General features: G+C 43.6%; 1 protein-coding gene across 5 annotated transcripts in view; it reads left to right on the plus strand.

Annotated features, from left to right (window-relative positions):
- The window catches only part of DPY19L1 (dpy-19 like C-mannosyltransferase 1), a 414,496-nt gene that overhangs the window by 93,447 nt on the left and 295,820 nt on the right, over positions 1-25,229 (plus strand). For all 5 annotated transcript variants that reach the window (XM_029589768.1, XM_029589772.1, XM_029589771.1 and 2 more), the window contains one exon: positions 12,173-12,293. In XM_029589768.1, the coding sequence (XP_029445628.1) occupies positions 12,173-12,293 (121 nt within the window). The remainder of the gene's footprint in view (positions 1-12,172; positions 12,294-25,229) is intronic.

Below are 25,229 nucleotides of genomic sequence, written 5' to 3' on the forward strand. Positions count from 1 at the left end.
TGCCCTCCTTGATATCTCTGCCGCTTTCGATACCGTGAACCATCAAATCCTATTATCACGGTTAGCGGAGATAGGCATCTCAAATACAGCCCTATCCTGGTTCTCCTCATACCTTGACCACAGAAAGTACCTAGTCAAACTAAAAGGGGGCTTCTTTAAACTTCAAACCCTCAAAAAACTGAAGCCCCTCCTCCACGCCCACGACTTCCGCACTGTTATGCAAACCACCATACTATCTAAAATCGACTATTGCAACTCCCTTCTCATAGGTCTCCCTGCCTCCACTATTAAACCCCTCCAAATCCTCCAAAATGCTATGGCTAGAATCTTAACAAACACCAGGAAAACTGACCACATCACTCCCATACTACAGGATCTCCACTGGCTCCCCATTTCCTACCGTTCCCAATACAAAACACTTACTATCCTCCATAACACATTATACAAAAACAACTCCCCCTGGCTTGAGGATATGCCACATTTCCGTCAAACTAATCGCCCCACCAGAAACACCCTCGCTGGCACCCTTCAAACCCCTTCACTCAAAATTGGGCACCTTACCACTACCCGGGACAGAGCCTTCTCCATTGCGGGTCCTACCCTCTGGAACTCCCTTCCTGCTAAACTCCGCCTAGAACCGTCCCTGAGCCATTTCAAAAAAGGAATCAAGACATGGCTCTTTAAACAGGCATACCCCAACTCCTCCCAATCCTAGTCATTGTCATGTCTCGAAATTACTCAGCTCCCGCTCAGCCTACACACCCCCTCCTCAACCTCCCCTCGCCATCCCAACTCCCCCTGCTCCCCTACCTTCCCAGCTTCCCCTTCTCCCTTACCATTTTAGCTCCCTCACCCTCCCAGCTCCCTCCCTGCTCCCTTCCCCAGCACCCTGCTGCCTCTCCCCTACCCCTCCCCTCTCTTCCTACAAACAGCCTTTCCTTGAAAGTGCCATTGCCTTAACGATCTCCTATACCCCTACCCCCTCCTCTCCTTTCCCCTCCTCGCTCCCCCTCTCCCCTCTCCCTGCCCCTGCATTTAACATTAATACTGTAAATAAGTTCATATGTTAAGTTCTTAAGTGTACATGCATCCTTAACATCCTGATGCATATCTTATCTTAACATGGATAATCTTCATCCAGTTCTTTTACAAAGTTGTATCCCTGCTCGTTGACTCTCTCTATCCTTGTTCCTAGTTCATTGTAATATCGTTAACTCTCTCTATCCTCGTTCATTGTAATTTCCTTTCTCAGTTAATTGTGAACCGACATGATGTGTCCTACGAATGCCGGTATATAAAAATTGTTAAATAAATAAATAAATAAATAAATATGCATTGAAAGTGAAGTATCAGGCTTATTTGGTTTGGGGTAGTAACCGCCGTAACAAGCCAGCTACTCCCCGCTTTGTGAGTGCGAATCCTTTTTTCCACATTTCCTCTTGCTGTTGTAGCTTAGAGCGATGTTGGAGTCACAGTAACCATGTGTATGTTTATTGAATAAGGGTATTATCTCCAGGCAGTAGCCGTCATTCTGGCGAGCCACCCACTCTTTATTGACGGCCTCTTGATCATGATGGTAATCGTTTTGCCTTCCTTCCACCTTTCTTAATGTGTAGAATACATATGGACTGCGCCTCTAGGATTTTATTTTTAAACAATGTCCAAGCCTGTTGAACACTTTTAACCTTTGCAGCTGCACCTTTCAGTTTTTTTTCTAACTATTTTCCTCATTTTATCAACATTTCCCTTTTGAAAGTTTAGTGTTAGAGCTGCAGATTTACTTATTGTCCCCCTTCCAGTTATTAGTTTAAATTTGATCATGTTATGATCACTGTTGCCAAGTGGCCCCATCATCGTTACCTCTCTCACCAAATCCTGCGTTCCACTAAGAATTAAATCTAAAATAGCTCCTTCACTTGAAGGTTCCTGAACCAATTGCTCCATGAAGCAATCATTTATTACATCCAGGAACTTTATATCTCTAGCATGTCCTGATGTTACATTTACCCAGTCAGTATTGGGGTAATTGAAATCTCCCATTATTATTGCACTGCCAAATTGGTTTGCTTCCCTGATTTCTCTTAGCATTTCATCATCTGTCTGACCATTTTGTCCAGGTGGACGGTAGTATACTCCTATCACTATACTCTTACCCAACACACATGGGATTTCTACCCATATAGATTCTACTGAGCATTTAGTCTCTTGTATGATCTTTATCCTGTTGGACTCTCTACCCTCTACCACTGTGTGCCTGCTTCAGGGGCTGCGGGAGAGAAATCTACTGTGTCCGGTCCGGGTCATGTACTGCAGGCGTCGCTCACATTACACACCAGTACAAGAGGTAAAAAAAAGTTTAAGATATGTGTACACTGTGAACCCGGACCGCACACAATAGATTTCTCTCCTGCAGTCCCTGAAGCAGGCACACAGTGCCGAAACATGGCCAATGTCGGGCAGGCGAATCCGAACCCATAAGAAGTCATGAGGGCGGCAGTCTTGATGAGTATATGAGAATAAAAACGGATGAGTGAGTCGGATAAGCAGCCAGGGAGAAGGGATATTATAAGTAAAAAGAAAAGAAAAAAAAAGGAAAAAGAAAAAAGTTGAATATAAAGTGTGAATAATAAAGAGCAATATACGGGGCTAGTGAGAGGGATAACTAAAAAGTGGTTATCCTTGAACAGAGCCACCGTACAAAAAGATCACGAGCAAGGTTTTCCCTTGAATCAGTGGATGTTGTAGAATTATTTCATAAAGGGAAAGAGGTTAGTTGGGGCATGTTGGGAATGGCAGTGGGGGTGAAAAGCAGGTCCTGCAATCGAAACCCAGAATCTTCTATGCGGCAATGACAGATTTAGGACATCGACTATTGCAACTCCTTACTAATAGGACTACCCTTTTCAACCCTCAAACCTCTACAAATATCGCAGAACTCAGCTGCCAGAGTCCTAACAGGAACAAAAAGAAATGACCACATAACGCTCATATTAACCTCGCTTCACTGGCTTCCTATTACTGCACGTATTGCCTACAAATCAATGACCATCATTCACAAAATTTTAAACAATGATAATCAAGGTCTAAACACGCTTAACATAATTCCTCAAAACCCCTCAAGAAACCTACGCTCCAATAACTCAAGTTACATAAACATCCCTACCATCAAAGATGCACATCTGGCAACAACAAGAGAAAGAGCCTTCTCCATCGCCTCCCCCAAACTCTGGAACACACTACCTGAAGACCTGAGAACCCAGCACAACATAAAAACATTCAAAAAAGACCTAAAATTTTTTTTCTTCCGCAAATTCTTCACTGACCCTCTGTCATCTGACCATACCAACCATCAAATGAACTCTCAACTATAATCTCCAACCAATCTTGCTTACCCTCCTCATCCAATCTAAGAATAATTATTGGACCTGACTTGTTTTATTTCTGTATATGCTCATTCTGCTATAATGTTTCAATACTGTTAAGAAAAAATGTTCACTTTGTAAACCGTTATGATGGCTCTACTGAATAACGATATATAAAACTCATCAAATAAATAAATCAGTCATAGGGCAGTCACTTGCAGATCTGGCAAACCACAGCATGCTCTAAGACAATAGAAGCTAGCAGTATCAGCATTGTGAACATCTCATGCTTGTGATTAACCAGTGAGATTTCAACTGCTCCCAATTTGAGAATAGGAACAGGACCCTTATGTAAGTGAACACGTAGAAAGTGTATAGTGCCTGCTCACACACCAAGCTTTATGGCAAGAGCATTGTTTGCCTCACAAGATTAGCAGACCTCTGCATCATGGGGAGAAAAAGGCAGGCCCTGGGGGCAATGACCTGAGCACGTAAGTGTACAAGCCACTTGTCATGGCAGTTATGCGTTTTCTTCCCCCACAGCTCCCCCCATGAACGTGCCGTTTGCCACAAAAACTTAATCAGAGATGGAATACAGAAAGAAGTTTCTCTCTTATCTATGAGCCAACCGTTACCATAGAGGCCATTCTCTAAGTTTTCGCACATGCCCGATTGCCTAAGTGTAAAGGAATCGTGCACGGCTTCCGGGGTACCTGGCCAGCACGTTGAGGATGCACATTCAATTGTCACAGACCATTTACACGTTGATGGAGTGGAAGAGCTTTTTATTGCAGTACATCTCCTCCCTGTCACGGAGTGGGATGAGGGCCACGTCAGTGCAAGTCCATCAAGTCCTGCCTGTCTTGAGGAAATGCTATATGGCGATTAATGCGGTCAGAGACTACTGTTATGACCTGGTCCAGACAGTAGGAAAAAGTGGTTTAGGACATCCCCCCCCATGACCTTTACTGTCATTTGGAAAGAGCCGGTTACCATGAAATGCAGGGTGGCCGTTTAGCTTGGTGAAGCCAGGCACAGTGTGGGACCTTTCCATCACTGGATCCAGATTCCCTCTTATTTCTTCATATAATTCCATGATAGCTCGAGAGCTGAGGTGATACCTGCAAACCACATAATCCTCTGGCATGTCCAGCACTGGTGCTCAGGGAGGAAAGATGCACTCCCTGTATCTCCTCTGCCATGGCTGCCTGCATGCCAGGTGCTGCCATGGGCCCCATCCCTGCTGGGCCAGTGGCTTGGCCTCCGGTGCAGGGACTTCCCTAGGAGGGTTTGGAACTGCCCTTGCCTGTTCTTGAGGTGGTTGTTGTTCCTCTTGTTGTCTGCACCGAGCCTCCCCCAACAAGAAAACTTGCCACAAAGATTATGGTTTTAGCAAGCTAGGCAAGGAAAGAACAAGTGATTTTGTTGCCCAGGAGAGCCTGGTAGGTGTGTCTGATAGAATACCTCTTTTTATTGCATGTGATAATCGCCACGTTAATCCCCACAATCCGCGATGACGTCCGTGGGAGTGCGATAAAATGTTTTTTTCACTGTATAAAGTTATAGTTATTTCTGGCATTAAATCCTGCATAAGTGTGTGTTACTCTAGCGCATTTCGTGGTAGCAGACTCTCATTTCCTTTAATTCTACCCAAACTCCTCCCACTGGAATACTCAGTGTTTAATTTACATGCATAATTTGTATTGCGTTATTTTGTGGGCATTAAGGCCCTGTTGCGAAATGATAAATGACCCCATCAGTGAGTCACTTTAGGGTGCTCAGTTTGTTTATAAACTATCTATGTGAAACTGTGTCAAAGGCCTTGCTGAAATCCAGGCACACTGTATCTGACACTTTTTTTTCTCTGATTTAACTTATGACTAAGACAAAGAAATGGTTTAGATTAGGGATGTGCATTCATCCTGGTTCGGGGAGCCCGAAACCCGCACTATGAAATTTCCTGCGGCGGGCTAAAAACGAAGCCCAAACCGATAGGTTCGGGCTTCACACATTCCTAGTTTAGATACACCTGACAAGATGTACTTCTGATAAAACCCTGTTTTCTTGGATCTTGTAATCCATTGGATTCCAGAAACTAAACCAAAGGGGGTTTGCTATGTTTTAGGAACTTTAGAATCAATATATCTCACTCACAGGCTATATCTCTATCTCATATATCTTAGGAAGATGCCATCTTTAGTACCACATACTGTCCTATGGCCTGACATTGGCTCTTTTGTATATTCTCAAAATGCTTAGCAATCATTATAGTATTTCTACTTGGACTGGGGATTTATGTGTTTCATTATTTGAACAATTAATTGACTGGTTAAGAGCCCATCTTTAGCAGAGACAAACAAATCTATGTGCACCACCATCCAGATATTGGAATTACCAGAATTGATTATAAATTATCCTAACTGCATCTTAACCCTTCTTATGGGGGGAATGGAACAGCTCCCCTATGAGGGGGGGGGGAATGGAACAGCTCCCCTATGAGGAAAGACTAAAGAGGTTAGGACTTTTCAGCTTGGAGAAGAGATGGCTGAGTGGGACATGATAGAGGTGTTTAAAATCATGAGAGGTCTAGAATGGGTAAAAGTGAATTGGTTATTTATTCTTTCGGATAATAGAAAGACTAGGGGGCACTCTATGAAGTTAGCATGTGGCACATTTAAAACTAATCGGAGAAAGTTCTTCTTCACTCAACGCACAATTAAACTCTGGAATTTGTTGCCAGAGGATGTGGTTAGTGCAGTTAGTATAGCTGTGTTTAAAAAAGGATTGGATAAGTTCTTGGAAGAGAAGTCCATTACCTGCTATTAATTGACTTAGAAAATAGTCACTGCTATTACTAGCAACAGTAACATGGAATAGACTTGGTTTTTGGGCACTTGCCAGGTTGTTATGGCCTGGATTGGCCACTGTTGGAAACAGGATGCTGGGCTCGATGGACCCTTGGTCTGACCCAGTATGGCATGCTAAAAAAAAAAAAAAAAAGAGTTGATTGGTACTCTGCTAGACCTGTTTCAAGTGAATGCGTTTTTTTTCCCCCAACAGGATTAATGAACTAGTGTCCACAAAGAGGAATTGTGTGTGTGTGTGTGGGTGGGGGGGGGGGGTGTTTGTTCTTTTTTTGTTTTCTTTTTTCCCCCCAAGCCAGTAGACATCAGCCTTGGAAATGCTGAGGAAATTGGGTCATATGGGTCATATGTAGGGCTTTGGAAATTTTAAAATTTCCTAAGGTGGATGCCGCTGTATCAGCCGTCACTAAGAGAACGACTATTCCAGTGACTGGAGCTTCGGCTCTTAAAGATCTACAGGATTGTAAGCTGGAGGTTCAGCTTAAGCAAATTTTTGAGGTTTCTGCTCTTGCTGTACGGGCGGCCATGTGTAGTAGCTTGGCTTTGTGAGCTGGCCTAAGGTGGGTCCAGGCTTTACAAAACAATTCTTCCCTCTCTGATGAGGAGGTTGCACAGGCTGGTAGACTGGAAGCTACAGTTGCTTATAGTGCAGATGCTTTATATGATTTCCTTAGGACCTTGGCTCGCTCTATTGTTGCTTCAGTATCGGCTCGCAGACTCCTCTGGTTGAGGAATTGTACTCCAGATGCATCCTCCAAAGCTCAGTTAGGGGCTTTACCCTTTAAGGGAAACTTACTATTTAGTAAGGAATTGGAAGATTTAATTTTGTCCCTAGGGGAGAATAAGATTCACAAATTACCAGAGGACCGTCCTAGACCTCAAAGCTCTTTCTCATCTTGCTCTTGTTTTTGGTCCAACAGAAGATTTCGTTCTTCTCGTCCTTCGGCTTCTTCGGCTAAGCAGTCTTCAGGTAGACAACAGAATTGGTTTCAGTCCTTTCATGGCTGCCGCTTCGACAGACCTGGAACTTCCCAAGCCTCAGGCGGCACAAAGTCTGCCCAATGAGATGCGGCCGGTCCTTTCCCCGGTTCCCATCATAGGGGGCAGGCTGTCTCTGTTTTACGGGGAATGGGCCAGATGTACGTCGGATCAATGGGTTCTATCAGTGATAAATCAAGGTTACGCTTTAGATTTTGTTCGGCGGCTTCACCACCGCTTTCTAATTTCACCGTGTTCTTCCCTAGAAAAGCGTCTCATAATCCAAGACTCTCTGCAGCGTTTAAGCGACCTAGGAGCTATTGTTCCAGTTCCAACACCCGAACATCGGAGGGGTCGTTATTCAATTTTTTTTGTTGTTCCCAAAAAGGAAGGAACCTTTCGTCCCATTCTCGATCTCAAGAGTCAATCGTTGCCTACAGATTCCCAAGTTTCGAATGGAAACTCTCCAGTCTGTAATAGCTTCGGTACACAGAGGAGAATTTCTAGCGTCTCTCGACCTCACCAAAGCTTATCTTCATATCGGCATTCGCTCAGATCATCAGAAGTTTCTCAGGTTTTGCATTCTAGGGCAACGTTATCAATTCAGGGCTCTCCCGTTTGGGTTAGCTACAGCTCCCAGAACATTTACCAAGATAATGGTTGTGGTGGCCGCTCAACTCAGGAAGGAGGGCCTGTTGGTACATCTGTACCTGGACGACTGGTTAATTCGAGCAAAGTCAGAATCTCTTTGTCACTCTACAATCAACAGGGTAATCGACCTTCTGCAGTCTCTAGGCTGGGTGATCAACGAGGACAAGTCACCTAGTCCCTTCCCAATCTCTGGAGTTTTTGGGTGCACAGTTCGACACTCGTCAAAGGAAAGTATTCCTTCCCGAACATCGCCTTCTCAAGCTTCAAACGCAAATTCGAGACTTGCTGTCTATTCCTATACCATGTATGTGGGATTACTTGATAGTCTTAGGCTCAATGATCTCTACTCTGGAGTTGGTTCCCTGGGCTTTCGCACATATGAGACCACGTCAGTCTGCATTGCTCTCACGTTGGAATCCAGTTTCGGAACTATACCACCTTCCCCTTCCTCTTACAGAGATGGCTCGTTCCAGCCTAGATTGGTAGTTACAGCCAGCGAATCTATAGCGGGGTGTACCTCTAGAGATTCCGGAATGGACTGTGGTCACTACCGACGCCAGTCTTTCAGGCTGGGGAGCGGTATGTCAGAAAACATCTGTTCAAGGTCAGTGGTTCGAAACGGAAGCGCAGTGGTCGATCAATCAGTTAGAGACCAGAGCGGTTCGTTTAGCCTTGATCGCTCTTCAACCCCTCCTATGCGGGAAGTCGGTATGGGTTCTTTCCGACAATGCGACCACGGTAGCGTACATCAACCGCCAGGGAGGAACCTAAAGTTTCCTAGTAGCGCAGGAAGCACGACAGCTGATTGCCTGGGCAGAACAACACCTGCTCAGCATCGCAGCCTCACACATTGTCGGGACAGACAACGTTCAAGCCGATTTTCTCAGTTGGCATCATCTCGATCCAGGTGAGTGGGAACTGTGAGAGGAAGCCTATCAAATGATATGCAACAGATGGTCCACACCGGCAATGGATCTCATGGCCACATTTCAGAATTCCAAAGCCCCTCTGTTCTTTAGCCGCAGGAGGGAAATAGGAGCGGAAGGCGTAGACGCTCTGGTACTTCCTTGGCCAAAGAATGTTCTTCTCTATGTGTTTCCACCCAGGCCTCTGATCGGCAAGATCCTGCGTCGGATAGAAGTTCAGCAAGTCAACGTTGTTTTAGTGGCTCCGGAGTGGCCACGCCGTCCGTGGTTCGCGGACCTGGTCAGTCTAGCACTGAACGGATCTGTCATGCCTTCTGTCTTAGGGTCCAGTTTGTTTGGAAGAGGTTGAACGCTTCTCTCTAGCGGCATGGCTTTTGAGAGGCGTCGGTTAAAGAATAAAGGTTACTCAGATGCTGAGGTAACTACTTTATTACGTTCTAGAAAGCCCGGTTCTAGAAATCACCTGTCAGATAATTCAGAAAGATATTACTGAGGGCTTTTTGTGATTTACATAGGGAATAATTCTACAACATCCACTGATTCAAGGGAAAACCTTGCTCGGTGATCTTTTTGTACGGTGGCTCTGTTCAAGGATAACCACTTTTTAGTTATCTCTCTCACTAGCCCCCTATATTGCTCTTTATTATTCACACTTTATATTCAACTTTTTTCTTTTTTCTTTTTTCTTTTTCCTTTTTTCTTTTCTTTTTTACTTTTTACTTATAATATCCCTTCTCCCTGGTTGCTTATCCGACCCACTCATCCGTTTTTATTCTTGTATACTTATCAAGGCTGCCGCCCTCATGACTTCCTATGGGTTCGGATTCACCTGCCCAACATTGGCCATGTTTCGGCACTGTGTGCCTGCTTCAGGGACTGCGGGAAATAAATCTACTGTGTCCAGTCCGGTTCTAGAAAGCCCTCTACATCTTTGGCTTATGCAAGAGTATGGAAGGTTTTTGAGTCTTGGTGTAATGAGCATCAAGTAGATCCGGTTAACTCTTCTGTATCGAATATTTTATCTTTTTTACAAGATGGGTTAGCCAAGGGTTTGTCGTGTAGTTCCTTACGGGTCCAAGTTGCAGCGCTTGGATGTTTTCGCAGTAAGCTTCGGGGATTATCCTTGGCTGCGCAACCGGATGTAGCGCGTTTTCTCAAAGGCGCACAACATCTACGTCCTCCATTTTGGAACCCTTGTCCTGCTTGGAGTTTGAATTTGGTTCTTAGGGCTCTGTGTTCGGCACCCTTTGAACCCCTTAAACATGCAACTTTGAAAGATCTTACGTTGAAAGCGGTTTTTCTTGTGGCCATTTCTTCGGCTCGTAGAAGATTCTGGGTTTCGATTGCAGGACCTGCTTTTCACCCCCACTGCCATTCCCAACATGCCCCAACTAACCTCTTTCCCTTTATGAAATAATTCTACAATTTCAGAGTTGCAGGCCTTGTCTTGCAGAGAGCCTTTTCTTAGAATTTCCAATATGGGAATTTCATTACGAACTGTACCATCTTTTGTACCTAAGGTAGTATCATCTTTTCATTTAAATCAGTCTATAGAGCTTCCAGCTTTTCCGTGTTTAGAATGTTTGGATCCTTCCTCTAAGGATCTTAAGAAATTGGTTGTGCGACGGGTACTGCTGCGTTACCTTGAAGTTACCAACAGTTTTCAATTGTCTGATCATTTGTTTGTTTTGTGGAGTGGCCCTCACAATGGTCATAATGTTTCCAAGGCTACTATTGCTCGTAGGTTAAACGAGACAATTCGATCAGCTTATCTTCTGGCTCATTGAGATCTTTCTGAAGGTTTGAGAGCTCATTCCACTAGATCACAGGCTACCTCCTGGGCAGAATGTCAGCTAGTTTCTCCTCAGGAAATTTGTAAAGCAGCGACTTGGAAGTCGTTGCACACTTTTGCTCGTCATTACCGTTTGGATGTCCAGGCTCCAAGTTCGGCAGCCTTTGGAGAGAGTGTTCTCCGAGCGGGACTCTCTGGGTCCCACCCCAATTAATTCAGCTCTGGTACATCCCAGGGTCTGGACTGATCCAGGTACGTACAGGGAAAGGAAAATTGGTTCTTACCTGCTAATTTTTGTTCCTGTAGCACCATGGATCAGTCCAGACGCCCACCCTTTTATGTCTGTATATCACAATTATCTTTTCGGAGAGTCTGCTCGTTCACTGTTTGGGTATTTAAACCGCTTTTCATGCTGTCAGTTTTTCTTAATGTTTTCTTGTTTATTCCCAAGATTTTTTTGGGGGGGGATTCTGCTTCCATTTAGGATTTGTGAGTTGGAAGTTCGTTATGCTGTTTAGATAGCTAGTTAGTATTTTAGTAGTTACATTTCTGCTTTGATACCGTTCAATACTGATGGACTGCAGGTGGTGCTCCAGGGTATATGTCAGAGTCAGTAGAATGTTTCTCTGCCTCCCTCTGCTGGATTGGTGACATAACTCAGGGTCTGGACTGATCCATGGTACTACAGGAACGAAAATTAGCAGGTAAGAACCAATTTTCCTTTGGCACTCGCATGTCATCAGCACAGGGCTCCCAGTAGTTACTGATAGTGAGGGTAATTTTCTAACAGCCGCAAAAAGTAGAAATGCTTCTGTAGAAAGTCACACATCGATTTAAGCCTTAATTTGCAAAGCGGACTCGTGCATATCCCTGCGTGATATAAATGCGCATATTTACACTCATTCTTAAAGTATGCACATAAAGAGTTTCTCTGCCTGTGGGAGTGCCTCTTTCAAGTATGTGTAAAAGTATGTGTGAAATTGCTTCTGTGCATACAGCCCTTGGGTTACTTTTCAAAAAGCCCATTTACATATGAAAAACCATGTTTTATGCACAAAAATGCTTTTGAAAAGTACCCCATATTGTAAAACCTGATGGAAACCTGCAAACTAATCTAAAATGAGTTATTTCAGAGTCGACTTTTCAAAACTTTTATAAGATAGGGTAGAGGACAAATGTGTTTTGTAATTGATTGCAAATTTTTTATTGTGCTATTTTAAAATAAAGTGAATAGAAAAATAGAGCAGGAGATGTTGAACTATAAAAATGCTAAATGCTTGTCTGTATGCTTTGAAGCATTTAAATATATGTGGTGCAGTGTTCCCTTCTTAGTGTGATTTATAGATGACTACATTAACTTAATGGGCCTTGGAAAAAAGGCCAAACTAAAAGTTTTTCTCCTGAAAATAATTCTACTGCTGCCTTTATTACAGCTATTATATTCTGCTTTGAAACTCTCGGTTTTTGACTAGCAGTTTGATATTTCTAAAGAGGAATTAATTGCAGGATCTTTGAAGGCAGCTTTGTTCTAATCATTATAGGAGAAAGAAACTTGCTAAATATTTAGCTTTCTCATCACAAGTCTTGCTTTTTACACAGGTGATTTTGGCCATTTGGTACCGAATGTATAAAAGCACAATGGATGTTTTTGGCATTCAGACTAAGATATGCTGGACTGTAAATCGGGGAGATGGTCTTAGTGCTGTTGAAAGCTGCGAAGGCAAGTTTTTTTTTTTTATTATGATATTCTTGTTTTAAACAACAAATGTAATTTTGTAGTAAGGGAAATTATTTGAATTCAGATACAGAATGTGCTTTGCAACATTTTTGTAGTGTGCTAATGTTTTTGTTGAAATACAGAAGCCCAATATAATTCACCACAGTTTCAATATGAAGTTAAGTTAATATAACTATAATAGAAATCCATTTGCACAGTCAGCTATGGACTGCAATTATATAGAAAGTTTACAAAAAGGTAACCATAATATAATTGCTACTGCTTTAGTATTTTGGGGGGTCGAGAACCTGACCCTGGATGGAGTCTTGTTATATAATTTAGGATTTATAACTGTTAATTTGTAATCTGTGCCAAACAATATATAGTTAAATGCTGTGGAATATATGTTTGTTAAATATTACACATAATTGATGTGATTCAGTGGTATGGTAAGGGGATTTTAGCATTTGCTATGGAAAAATTATACAGAGATTTCATAACTTATTACGTAAGGTAAGACTGAGCAAGTTAAAAAAAAAAAATCCTGTGAAGATAGCTGTTCATTAAAATAAAAAAAAGTAGACTGATCTACTTTTAAGATGTTTAGTTGAGCCTTGTGTTTATAGAATTTTGTGGTTTTTTTAAACTGTTTATAATTTTCATAATTACAATATAAAGCAAAACATGCTTGACCATAAGGCGCTAAGATAATACAATAATATTTAAAGAAAAAATACAAAACAAATACCCTATATCAAGTCTCCAAAAAAGGAGGAAAAGAAAAGATTCAAGGGACAATAAATAGAAAATTAATTATTAAACAATTTGCTGATAGAAGAGCTTACAAATACATAAGTTGCCAATCAAACAGATTCTGGTGTAGAGAAAGGAACCTTAGCAGTCCTACTATCTTAAAAAAAAAAAAAAGTTCAGTTGGCTAGGTTCAAAGAAAGAATAGCTGTTACAAAACAATTTAATTAGATATTTTGCAGGATATCTCAAGAAACATTACCCCTTAAACCAATAGCTGAAGAAACACTCTTCTCCTAATCTGAGTCTGTTTACAGATTTCTGGGGAAAACCAGATCTTCTGACCCATGAAGGAAAAATTTTTATTATAGAAAAACAACCTCATTATAAGACTTTTGTCAGACTCAGATGCACTTGAAATCAATAAAGTAGCATGATCCTTGATAACTTTAGTACATTGTTCCAAAAAGTTAAATTTAAAACATCAAATAAAACAGAGGAAACATCCAACCCTCTATCATTTTTTTCTAAAAGGCAAATAGAAAACTTTGATTAAAGAGGGTAATGAATCTTTTGCAATACACAATCCCTTTTTCATAAACTTCTTAATCAACTCTTGAGGAGCAATGGGAGAAGAACTAAGAAAATTAAGTACCCTAGACCTGTTTTGAAAAATTTCAAGCCTTTAATATATAGCAATAGCATCCTTAACTGAAGCAGTTATAAGATTTTGAGACCACAAATTTTGGGACTCTAAAATTTTAATTTTAACATCATATTCCATAGAGTTTGAACAACCAACTTTCCTTTCACTAGCTCTACAGAAGATGAAAAATCGTCAAGTCTCTTACTCACCATTCTTTCCAAGGATACATCCTTCAATCCGATGGTATCAGATCTCTCTAAGCTGGATCTCCAAGGATCTTCAGACAGATTGTTAACTGATGACTCCACAACTGCTGAAGACCCAGAACTAGACCCAACCTCAGAAGAGCTAACTCGGTTATAGATCTACTCCTAGAATCCAGTGCTATAGGAGGAGAGCGGTCATTATCGGGACTCAAAGATGTTTCCAGCTCTGGCAGATTGACTGCTGTCCCTCTAACCCTATCTGTAATGAACAAAGCACCTGATGATAATTGTTCCATAGTTCCCAGCAGCATACGTAGAATAGTTAACTGAGAAGAGGTAGAATGCTAGGAATTATTAGGAAAGGAATGGACAATAAAACAGAAAATATCATAATGCCTCTGTATCGCTCCATGATACAACTGCACCTTGAATACTGTGTGCAGTTCTGGTCACTGCATCTCAAAAAAGATATAGTGAAATTAGAATAGGTGCAGAAGAGCCTCTAAAGTGATAAAGGGGATGGAACAATTCCCCTGTGAGGAAAGGCTAAAGAGGTTAGGATTCTTCAGCTTAGAGAAGACAACTGAGGGGAGTATGATAGAGGTCCATAAAATGAGTGGATTGGCGCAAGTAAATGCAAATCAATTGTTTATGCTTTCAAAAAGTACAAAGACTAGGTAGGGGACATGCAATGAAGTTTCTGGGTGATTACATTTAAGACAAATAGGTGAAAATACTTGTTACTTCGTGCATAATTAAACTCTGGAATTCGTTGTTGAAGTTTGTGATAAAAACTGTTAGTGTAGCTGGGTTATAAAAATGGTTTGGATAAGTTCCTGGAAGAAAAGTCCATAAACCATTATTAAGGTGGACTTGGGGAAGTCCACTACTTGTCCCTAGGATAAGCAGCATGGAATTTATTGAATTTAAGATTCTTGCCAGGTACTTGTGACCTGGATTGGCCACTGTTGGATACTGGGCTTGATGGACCTCTGGCCTGACCCAGCATAGCAAAACTGATGTTCTTAAGTGGCGGCAAAAAAGGGTGCAACAGACCTTTCCTCTTTACCATACTTAAAAGGCAACTTGAGAATCATGTAACTGCAGCTCAAACTATCGGTGACAACTCCTTTGCCGGCAGAAGAAACCTGCTCCTTTAGTACTCCTTAGGGTGCCTTGTTTTAAATGGAAGACCAGGTGCCTCCTGGTGACGTCAGAAGCAGTGACTCAGGTCCCCCAGCCAATAAACGCTGTTCCAGGGCGCATAGCAGAGGAGCCAGATGGAACCTCTCCTTATTTACCTGTGTTGTGTCCATCGGTTCCCGACATAGAAACATAGAAACATAGAAATGACTGCAGAAGAAGACCAAACGGCCCATCTAGTCTGCCCAGCAAGCAACGCACTTTATCCATTTTTTTCCCCTTTTTTTTCTCTCCCACCTGTTACTATTGGCTTCCAATACCCTCCAGTCCTAATTCCCCTCCACCCCACCACCAATTTAGAGAGCAGCGCCGTATCTGCATTCAAGTGAACGTCCAGCTCAATTAGGGGTAGCAACCGCTGTAACAAGCAGGCCACACCCTTACCCCATACTCTTACCCACCCCTGTTTTTATTTTTTTATTTTTTTGAGATAGCAGCCCTCCATCCTTCCGCTCCGTGAAGGTGGAACACCAACTGCTGGCCACTGGCATCCCGCTCCGTGAATGCCTCTGTGGCTACTGCCGCTCCGTGCAGTGTTTGAATGCCTCTGTGGCTACTGCCGCTCCGTGCAGTGTTTGAATGCCTCCTCTTTATTCACGCCCTCTAGACTTGATGGATCCACAGTGTTTATCCCATGCCCTTTTGAAGTCGTTCACAGTTTTAGACTTCACCACTTCCTCCGGAAGGGCATTCCAGGCATCCACCACCCTTTCCGTGAAGAAATACTTCCTGACATTGGTTCTTAGTCTTCCTCCCTGGAGTCTCAGCTCTCTGGTTCTGCTGATTTTTTTCCGACGGAAAAAGTTTGTCGTTGTCTTTGAATCATTAAAGTTTTTCAAGCATCTGAAAGTCTGAATCATATCACCCCTGCTCCTCCTTTCCTCCAGGGAGTACATATTTAGATTGTTCAATCTCTCCTCGTATGTCATCCGATGAAGACCCTCCACCTTCCTGGTCGCCCTTCTCTGTACCGCTTCCATCTTGTCCTTGTCTCTTTGTAGATACGGTCTCCAGAACTGAACACAGTACTCCAGGTGAGGCCTCACCAAGGACCTGTACAAGGGGATAATCACTTCCCTTTTCTTACTCGATATTCCTCTCTCTATGCAGCCCAGCATTCTTCTGGCTTTTGCTATCGCCTTGTCGCATTGTTTCGCAGACTTCATATCATTAGACACTATCACCCCAAGGTCTCTCTCCTGCTCCGTGCACATCAGCCCTTCTCCCCCCAGCGAATATAGTTCATTCGGATTTCCACTCCCCATATGCATGACTCTGCACTTCTTGGCATTGAATCTCAGCTGCCATATCTTCGACCACTCTTCCAGCTTCCTTAAATCCCGTCTCATTCTCTCCACTCCTTCCGGCGTGTCCACTCTGTTGCAGATCTTAGTGTCATCCGCAAAAAGACAAACCTTACCTTCTATCCCGTCCGCTATGTCGCTCACAAAGATATTGAAAAGGACCGGTCCCAACACCGATCCTTGTGGTACACCACTTAAAACCTCCCTCTCTTTAGAGAGAGCTCCATTTACCATCACACATTGTCTTCTGTCCGTCAACCAGTTTGCAATCCAGGTCACCACCTCGGCACTCACTCCTAAGCTTCTCATTTTATTCACCAGTCTCCTGGGCGGGACCGTATCAAAAGCTTTGCTGAAATCCAAGTAGATGACATCGAGCGCTCTTCCTTGATCCAATTCCTTGGTTACCCAGTCAAAAAAGTCAATCAGATTTGTCTGACAGGATCTTCCCCTGGTGAATCCATGCTGCCTCTGGTCCAGCAATTCTCCCGACTGTAGATAGTTCACTATTCTCTCTTTCAACAGTGTCTCCATTACTTTTCCCACCACCGAAGTGAGGCTAACCAGTCTGTAGTTACCAGCCTCCTCTTTGTTCCCACTCTTGTGAAGCGGAACCACCACAGCTCTTCTCCAATCACTCGGCACCACTCCTGTTTCTAGGGATCTATTGAACAGGTCACACAGTGGACCTGCCAGCACATCTCTGAGCTCCCTCAGTATCCTGGGATGAACCTCATCAGGTCCCACGGCTTTGTCTACTTTCAGTTTCCCCAGCTCTTCCCATACATTTTCTACTGTAAATGGAGTTACATCTACTCCACTCCCCTCCAGTATCTTGTTAACTAGGTTGTAATGAAACCTAGTTAACAAGATACTGGAGGGGAGTGGCGCCTCCCTCTATGCCCACGGGAAGATTGGCTGCCGCGGCGTTTCTCTGCCGAGGTCCTCCGGCGTCCCCGGACCGGCTCCACGCTGCTATCGCCATGTTTCCTGGAGGCCTAGGGGTGTGCACGCAGCGGCCCCGACTGAAGTACCAGCGATGGCGCGAACCTCAGGTGCGTCCCCTGAGGATGACGTCACCCGTGACGGATATTTAAGGTCTTAGAATTTGCTAACACATCGAGTTAGCAAGGATACGGATAAGGATATGGATTCGTTCTATCTACGCCACTCTGCCTCCTCGGACTAACCAGGGGTACCCGCTCCTCGGGGCCTCACCCTCTCTCTCTTACTTTGTAGATTGCAGTCTGGAACCGGCACTCGCTCCTCGAGGGCCCTTGTTCCCAGACTTCTTCGAATTCACTTCTGCCAGGAAGTCAGCACTGCCTACTACATCTGTGACTTACCATCACTCTCTCAGAGCTTTCCCTGGAACCAGGTACTCGCTTCTCGAGGGCCTATACATTCCAGCTCCTGGGCTTCTATGAGACATTGTGTGAGTCTTACCATCAGGTTCGGTACATGAACTCTGCTTACCCTACCTACTCACTTTTTTCAGTTTCTCTTCAGTTCAGCCTCCAGGGATTGCTGTTCCAGCTTCTGAGGGACGACAGCCCAGCTGGGCATTCCAGCTTACTACTGCCATCTCTGGTGGTTCAGTATACTGTCTAATAAAAGAACTAGTGTGTGTCTGTCTCCATACTCTGAGCCTGACCGGTGGTCCCTCTCGGGGTCTTCCCCGGGGGCGTGGTCATCTGCCACTGGTCCAAGGATCCACTCACAACTCTCCTAAATACTATAGATTGCTAACTCCTATCTGATTGCTCCTCCCATCAGATAGCTGTTTCATTACAACCTGCTAAAGGCTGCAGGCACCTCCTTTTAAATGGAAGACCAAGCACTTCCTACTGGCATCAGATGCAGCGACTCTGGTCCACCAGCCGATCAACAGTTTTCTGGGGCATACAGTAAAGGAACCAGAAGGAGCCTCTCCTTATTCCCCCAGCTATTTTTAATTTTCTGAGGACAAGCAGCCCTGTGCTGGATACTGCACAGAAAACTTTCTAGAAATGTATCCATTCTCTAATCAACATGTGCAGGTTGTCTCCAAGTTATCAGCATCATGGGAGGCCATCTGCAGTTTTATTATTTTCTGTGGTACCCAACAACATTTTTTCTACTTCAGGTTGTGACAGCATGGTGGTTCTACCTTTTTAAATGTTACTAACCACCTCCTTTCAAGCCTTTTAAGGTTCCTTAGGTTTTCTTCCTCATTTTAAAAGTTTCTTTTTTCTTTTTTGTCTTTGTTTGTGTATCAGCATCCTGGTGCATTAAGTGGTGGTTTGATTTTCATCGCTGAGTTGTTTGCTTTTGTATCAGTAGATTTTTTTGGTGTTGTCTGAGAAGCATGCCAGCGGTTTCAAGAAATTTGCAAAGTGCAGCTGTATGATGATGATAGCACAACATATAGTGCTTCGGGTATGACACCCACCAAAGATTTTCCTGAGGGCTCTGAAACTCCAAAAAGCACCTGGAGAATGCCTCCTTAGATTGATCTCAGAGTCTGATACATTGATATCAGTAGACTCGGAAATCGCAGTGGATGCAGGCAGTGCATTGATATTGAAGTTGCATCGCTCTTCCTTGGAATTGAACACTGGTAGAAAGCATGGTAATATAGACTCTTCTTGCTTCTCCCCACTTGATTTTAAAAGCGAAGGGTACAGCTTCATTAGTATTTGTATCGAGTCAAGATTCAGAGGCACTCCATTTGTCCCTATCAGTGCATGATGCTGTGACCAGGTATTTGACAGCTGCTGAACATTCTCCTAAGTATACCTGTAAAAAGGGCCTTTTCCCTTCCGGAGAGCAGGGTTATGACAGTCTAAAAAGGTCCATACCTTGATCATGATACAGTTCAGATTACTCAAGCTGTCAGCTCTTCTCCTATTTCCCATGCGATATTAGCATCATGACTGCAGGTTGTCTCACTAAGGTGCAAAGGTTACATCACTGCTAGTGCAAATGGAAGTCTGTTCTTGAGGTTTTCAGAGTACCTGGTATTATCTCATTAAATTGGCAGTGGGTGCAGACTGCTCAGGTGTTGTTATTGGGTACATCAGATGAGGAAGCTTCCATGTTTTGTCATAGTACATCCATATCTGACTCCCTCAGCCATCTGAAGGTCTTTTAGGGCCATGAGTGTACGACAGGCGACCACTTGATCTGCTTTACCAGTTTACTTCTCTGCTTGAGAGACTGAGAGTTCATGGGATAATCACTATGGGTCTGAGGACCTCTCTGAGCAGGAGCAATCTACAGGACTCTTCAAACTGAGAGGCTGCCAGTGGTCTAGTCAATATCGCCCGCGCAAACACAGCATCCTCCCTAGCCCTAACATCCAGTGTTTGGAGAAGGTGTGCAAAGATGACCATGTCGCTGTTCTGCAAATTTCAGCAGGTGACAACAAACAAAATTCTGCCCACGATACCGCCTCAGACCTTGTTAAAAGTGGTTTAATCTGTTTCGGAAAGGCAAACTCAGGAGCCACATAGGCTGCCGTAATGACTTTCTTAACCCAGGGGCAATCAATGCTTGCGTCACCGGTGCTCCCTGCTTACTTCCACCATGGAGTACAAACAGGCAATTAGTCTTCCAAATTACTTCACTTCTTTGAAGGAGTTAATAAACATATAGATAAAAGTGAACCGGTAGATATAGTGTATTTAGATTTTCAGAAGCCATTTGGCAAAGTTCTTCATGAGAGACTTCTAAGAAAAGTAAAAAGTCATGGGATAGGTGGCGATGTCCTTTCGTGGACTACAAACTGGTTAAAAGGAAACAGAGAATAGGATTAAATGGACAATTTTCTCAGTGGAAAGGGGTAAACAATGGAGTGCTTCAAGGATCTGGGGTGATAGTGTCTAACAACCTGAAGTCGACGAAGCAGTGTGACACGGTGATAGCCAAAGCTAGAAGAATGCTGGGCTGCATAGAGAGAGGAATATCTAGTAAGAAAAGGGAAGTGATAATCCCCTTCTATAGGTCCTTGGTGAGGTCTCACCTGGAGTACTGTGTTCAGTTCTGGAGACCTTATCTCAAAGGAGACAGAGACAGGTTGGAGGCGGTCCAGAGAAGGGCAACCAAAATGGTGGGTGGTCTCCATCGAATAACATGAGGAGAAGTTGAAGAACCTGAATATGTATACCCGAGAGGAGGAGCAGGGGTGATATGATACAGACCTTCAGATACTTGAAAGGTTTTAATGATCCATGGTTGTCAACAAACCTTTTCCATTGGAAACAATTTAGTAGAACTAGGGGTCATGATTTGAAACTCCAGGGAGGAAGACTTAGAACCAGTGTCAGGAAATATTTCTTCACTGAGAGGGTGGTGGATGCCTAGAATGCCCTTCCAGTGGAAGTGGTGAAGACTAAAACTGTGAAGGATTTCTAAGGGGCATGGGATAAACATTGTGGATCCCTAAAAAGCTAGAGGATGGGAATAAATAAAAAAGCTTAACCGGCACGGAGCGGCAGTTACTACTCTTAAGAGAAACACAGAGCAGCAGTGACTGCCTTGGGAAGCTTGCTGGGCAGACTAAATGGACCATTTTGGTCTTTTTCTGCCGTCATTACTATGTTACTATGTACTAGGACCCGTGCTTTTCAATATATTTATAAATGATCTGGAAAGGAATACGACGAGTGAGGTTATCAGATTTGCAGATGGTACAAAATTATTCAAAGTAGTTAAATCTAAAGCAGATTGGGATAAATTGCAGGAGGACCTTGAGAGACTGGAAAATTGGGCATCCAAATGGCAGATGAAATTTAATGTGAATAAGTGCAAGGTGATGCATATAGGGAAAAATAATCCATGCTGTAGTTACATATTAGGTTCCATATTAGGAGCTATTACCCAGGAGATCTAGGCGTCATAGAGGTTAATACATTGAAATTGTCGGTTCAGTGTGCTGCGGCAGTCAAAAACGCAAACAGAATGTTAGGAATTATTAGGAAGGGAATGGTGAAAAAAGGGGAAATGTCATAATGCCTCTGTATCGCTCCACGGTGAGACCGCACCTTGCGTACTGTGTACAATTCTGGTCGCCACATCTCAAAAATATAGTTGTGAAGGAGAAGGTACAGAGAAAGGCAACCAAAATGATAAAGGGTATGGAACAGCTCCCCTATGAGGAAAGATTAAAGAGGTTAGGGCTATTTAACTTGGAGAAGAGACGGCTGAGGAAGGATATGATAGAGGTCTCTAAAATCATGAGAGGTCTAGAATGGATAATAGAAGGATTAGGGGGTACTCCATGAAGTTAGCATGTAGCACATTTAAAACTAATCGGAGAAAATTGTTTTTCACTCAACGCACAATTAAACTCTGGACTTTGTTGCCAGGGGATGTGGTTAGTGCAATTAGTGTAGCTGGGTTTAAAAAAGGTTTGGATAAGTTCTTGGAGGATAAGTCCATTACCTGCTATTAATCAAGTTGACTTGGAAGATAGCCACTGCTATTACTAGCATCAGTAGCCTGGGATATACTTAGTTTTAGGGTACTTGCCGGGTACTTGTAGCCTGGATTGGCCGTTGTTGAAAACAGGAGGCTGGGCTTGATGGACCCCTGGTCTCTGACCCAGTATGGCAATTTTCTTATGTTCATATGTTCCTCAGGTAAGGAGCAGATCTCTTTCAGAAGATTTCTCTCTCTTGTTTTTTTTTTTAGTGGAAACTATTGCATTTAATTTGGAGAAGACAGCTTCTTCTTCTTCTTAATTTATTAAAACTTTATAATCCGCTTTTAAAACACATTACCTTAGCAGTGGTACAAAATTTAAAGCTATCATAAACTTCAGGTAACATAGTTCTGACAAAATAATGGCAAAAAATACAATTAAGAGTCCAGCAATACACAATCAAAATTAAAATACAAATTAAATTCTCCTAGGGCAAGCAGGATGGTAGTCCTCACAAGTGGGTGACATCATCAGATGGAGCCCAGCACAGAAAACTTTTGTCAAAGTTTCTAGAAACTTTGACTGGAACACTGAGCATGTCCAGCATGCCACTTTCCACGTTTGAGTTGTTCTCAGTTCTGTTCCTGCACCGCATCTTGGCTCTAGTTAGGGGGCATCGTGGTGAGTTTTTGCGTTATCCCAGGACAAGCAGGATGATTTATTTATGTATTTATTTTGAATTTTTCTATATCGGTGTTCGTGTATCAAATACATATCACGTTGGTTTACATTGAAACAACGGATGCAAAATAGCATTACATAGAACAGGGGTTACACAGAACTAGGATTCATGCAGATAAATAACTGGGGTTAAATACAAACTACTAATATGATGATAGTCCTCACATATGGGTGACATCATCAGATGGAGCCCTGATATGGAAAACTTATGTCAAAAGTTTCTAGAAACTTTTGGCTGGCACACTGAGCATGCCCAGCATGCCATGATATTCTCAGCCACAGGGGTTTCCCTTCAGTCTCTTTTTTTTCGCCTTGCTGTAAGCATAGCATATTAGGAGCTCTGGGAATTTTCCCTCACTTTTTCCTCAAGGGAAAGAAAATATTTTCAGTCACAAAAAAATTGTCATTGGGTCTCTCTTCGACATAGTATCGGTGAGTACATTTTTTTGAATCATTTTCGGTCAATTCCGGTCACCCTCACTCGGTATCTGCTGGTCTTCGACCGTCACTCAGCCTAACTTTCTAACATGGCCTCTGGATTCAAAAAATGTCCAGATTGTAACCGAACTATGTCGATTTACCGACCAGCACAATGTTTGTGTTTTGTGCCTGGGATCAGGCCACGATGTCCGGGCTTGTTCAACTTGTGCCCAGATGACACCAAAGGGCAGGCGTGCCCGATTGGACAAGATGGAGGAGTTGTTTAAGAAAATCACCTCATCGTCATCGTCGACGACATCTCCAAGAAGAATATCTCCCTCTGTTGCAAAACATCGAGGAGAAGAGAAGACCGGTGACTGACTGTCTGTCACCGACCCCATCGGTGTCCTCCGTAGCGTCTTCCTCAGCATCTAAGGAACATCGAGAAAAAAGACGCCATCTACACCGTTCCACCGCTGATCCATCGGATGGAACGGCATCGGCATCAAAGGACATCAAGCCGATACCCAAGCGAGTCCGGGTACTGGAACCAACACTCCCTTCTGTACCTGAGGAACCGAAGCGCTCTCCACAGGGATCGGTGTTAGAGACTGTGCCACCACGCTCAGTCATGGAAGTGCCAGTAGCGCCAGTCTTACCTTCTCCTGTGACAGTGGACCCAGTCCCAGTTTCCAGGAAAGAGGTGACTTCCATGGTCTAGCAGGCCATCGTCGAGGCTTTTTGAAAATTTCAGCCTCCTTCCATACCACCATCGGTACCAACACCGACTCTGGCATTGACATCGGATCTGTTGATTTTTCAGCCTTTGCTGACAAAATCGACGCCTTGATTGGTATTTTTCCTCCACCGGCACCAATGACACCGGCGCCTCCGGTACAACCATTGACTCCATCGATGCCTACACATCCACCGATGATTCCTTCCATTCCAATTCCGGGTTCATCGAAGGATGATGACAGGGACTCTGATTCCGTCCCGGGGCCATCGGGCCTTCATCATCGTCTAATACCGGCAAGGCCATCGATGCCAGTAAAGGATGCCTCAATGCCAATGCGTCCTGGTCCATCGGGTGATACCCGGCATCGGTTACCATCGATGCCATAGAGACCCATCGATTCCCCATCGATGCCTTTATTACCTCCTATGCTGCCCAAGCAGATTCCATCTAAATCTGCTTCTAAAACGAAACAACATCTACAACAACAACCAGATGATCCTAAATCACCTTACCATCCTCAGTATACTCCTTGGAAGGACGTGGATACTGATACTGATTCAGAAGAACTACAGTCTGAACCTTCTCCACCAGAAGAGAGGAGGAAGTCCCCTCCTGAAGACTTGTCATTCACAAGTGTCATTAAGGAAATGGTTGACACAATTCCTTTCAAATTACTGACGGAGGAGGACACAAGACACAAGGCTCTAGAAGTCCTACAATTCGTTGTTGCACCAAAGGAGGTAATGGCAATACCTATCCACGAAGTTCTGTTGGACCTCCAGCATAGGTTATGGGAGCATCTTTGCTCGGTACAAGCTGTAAATAGAAGAACAGATGCCACATACCTGGTGCAACATACTCCAGGTTTCCAAAAGCCCCAATTGCCTCACCACTCTGTAGTCATCAAATCGGCTCAGAAAAAAGCCAGGAAACAGAAGCCATACTCTTCTACCCCATCAGGAAAAGAACAGAAGTTCTTAGATACCTTAGGGAGAGAGGTTTTTCAGGGGTCCATGCTGGTATCTCGTATTGTGGCGTACCAGCTTTATATGACACAGTACCAAAGAAACTTGTGGAAGCAAGTTCAAGGTATTGCCGATGATCTCCCTCAGCAACAACTGGCTTTAAATACACTAATTGCAAAAGGGCTTGAATCTGGCAAACACGAGGTACGGGCAGCTTATGACTCATTTGAGACATCTGCCCGCCTATCAGCATCGGGAATTAATGCAAGGAGGTGGGCTTGGCTTAAGGCCTCAGACTTCCGACAAGAAGTCCAAGAGAGACTGGCAGATCTTCCTTGCACTGTAGAGAATCTCTTCGGAGAAAAAATTCAGGCTACTGTCTCTCAGTTGAAAGATCACCACTAGACACTCCACCAACTCTCTAGACTACCATCGGATCAGCCATCCTCAATAAGAAAATCGACCAGAAGGGAAACCAGGAGACCCTTCTATAGGCCTAGAAGATATTACCCATCTGCTTCTTCAGCACGTTCATACCATCCACCACAAAGAGGATGTGCA

Source organism: Rhinatrema bivittatum, chromosome 2, assembly GCF_901001135.1.
Source record: "Rhinatrema bivittatum chromosome 2, aRhiBiv1.1, whole genome shotgun sequence".
NCBI classification, from domain to species: domain Eukaryota; kingdom Metazoa; phylum Chordata; class Amphibia; order Gymnophiona; family Rhinatrematidae; genus Rhinatrema; species Rhinatrema bivittatum.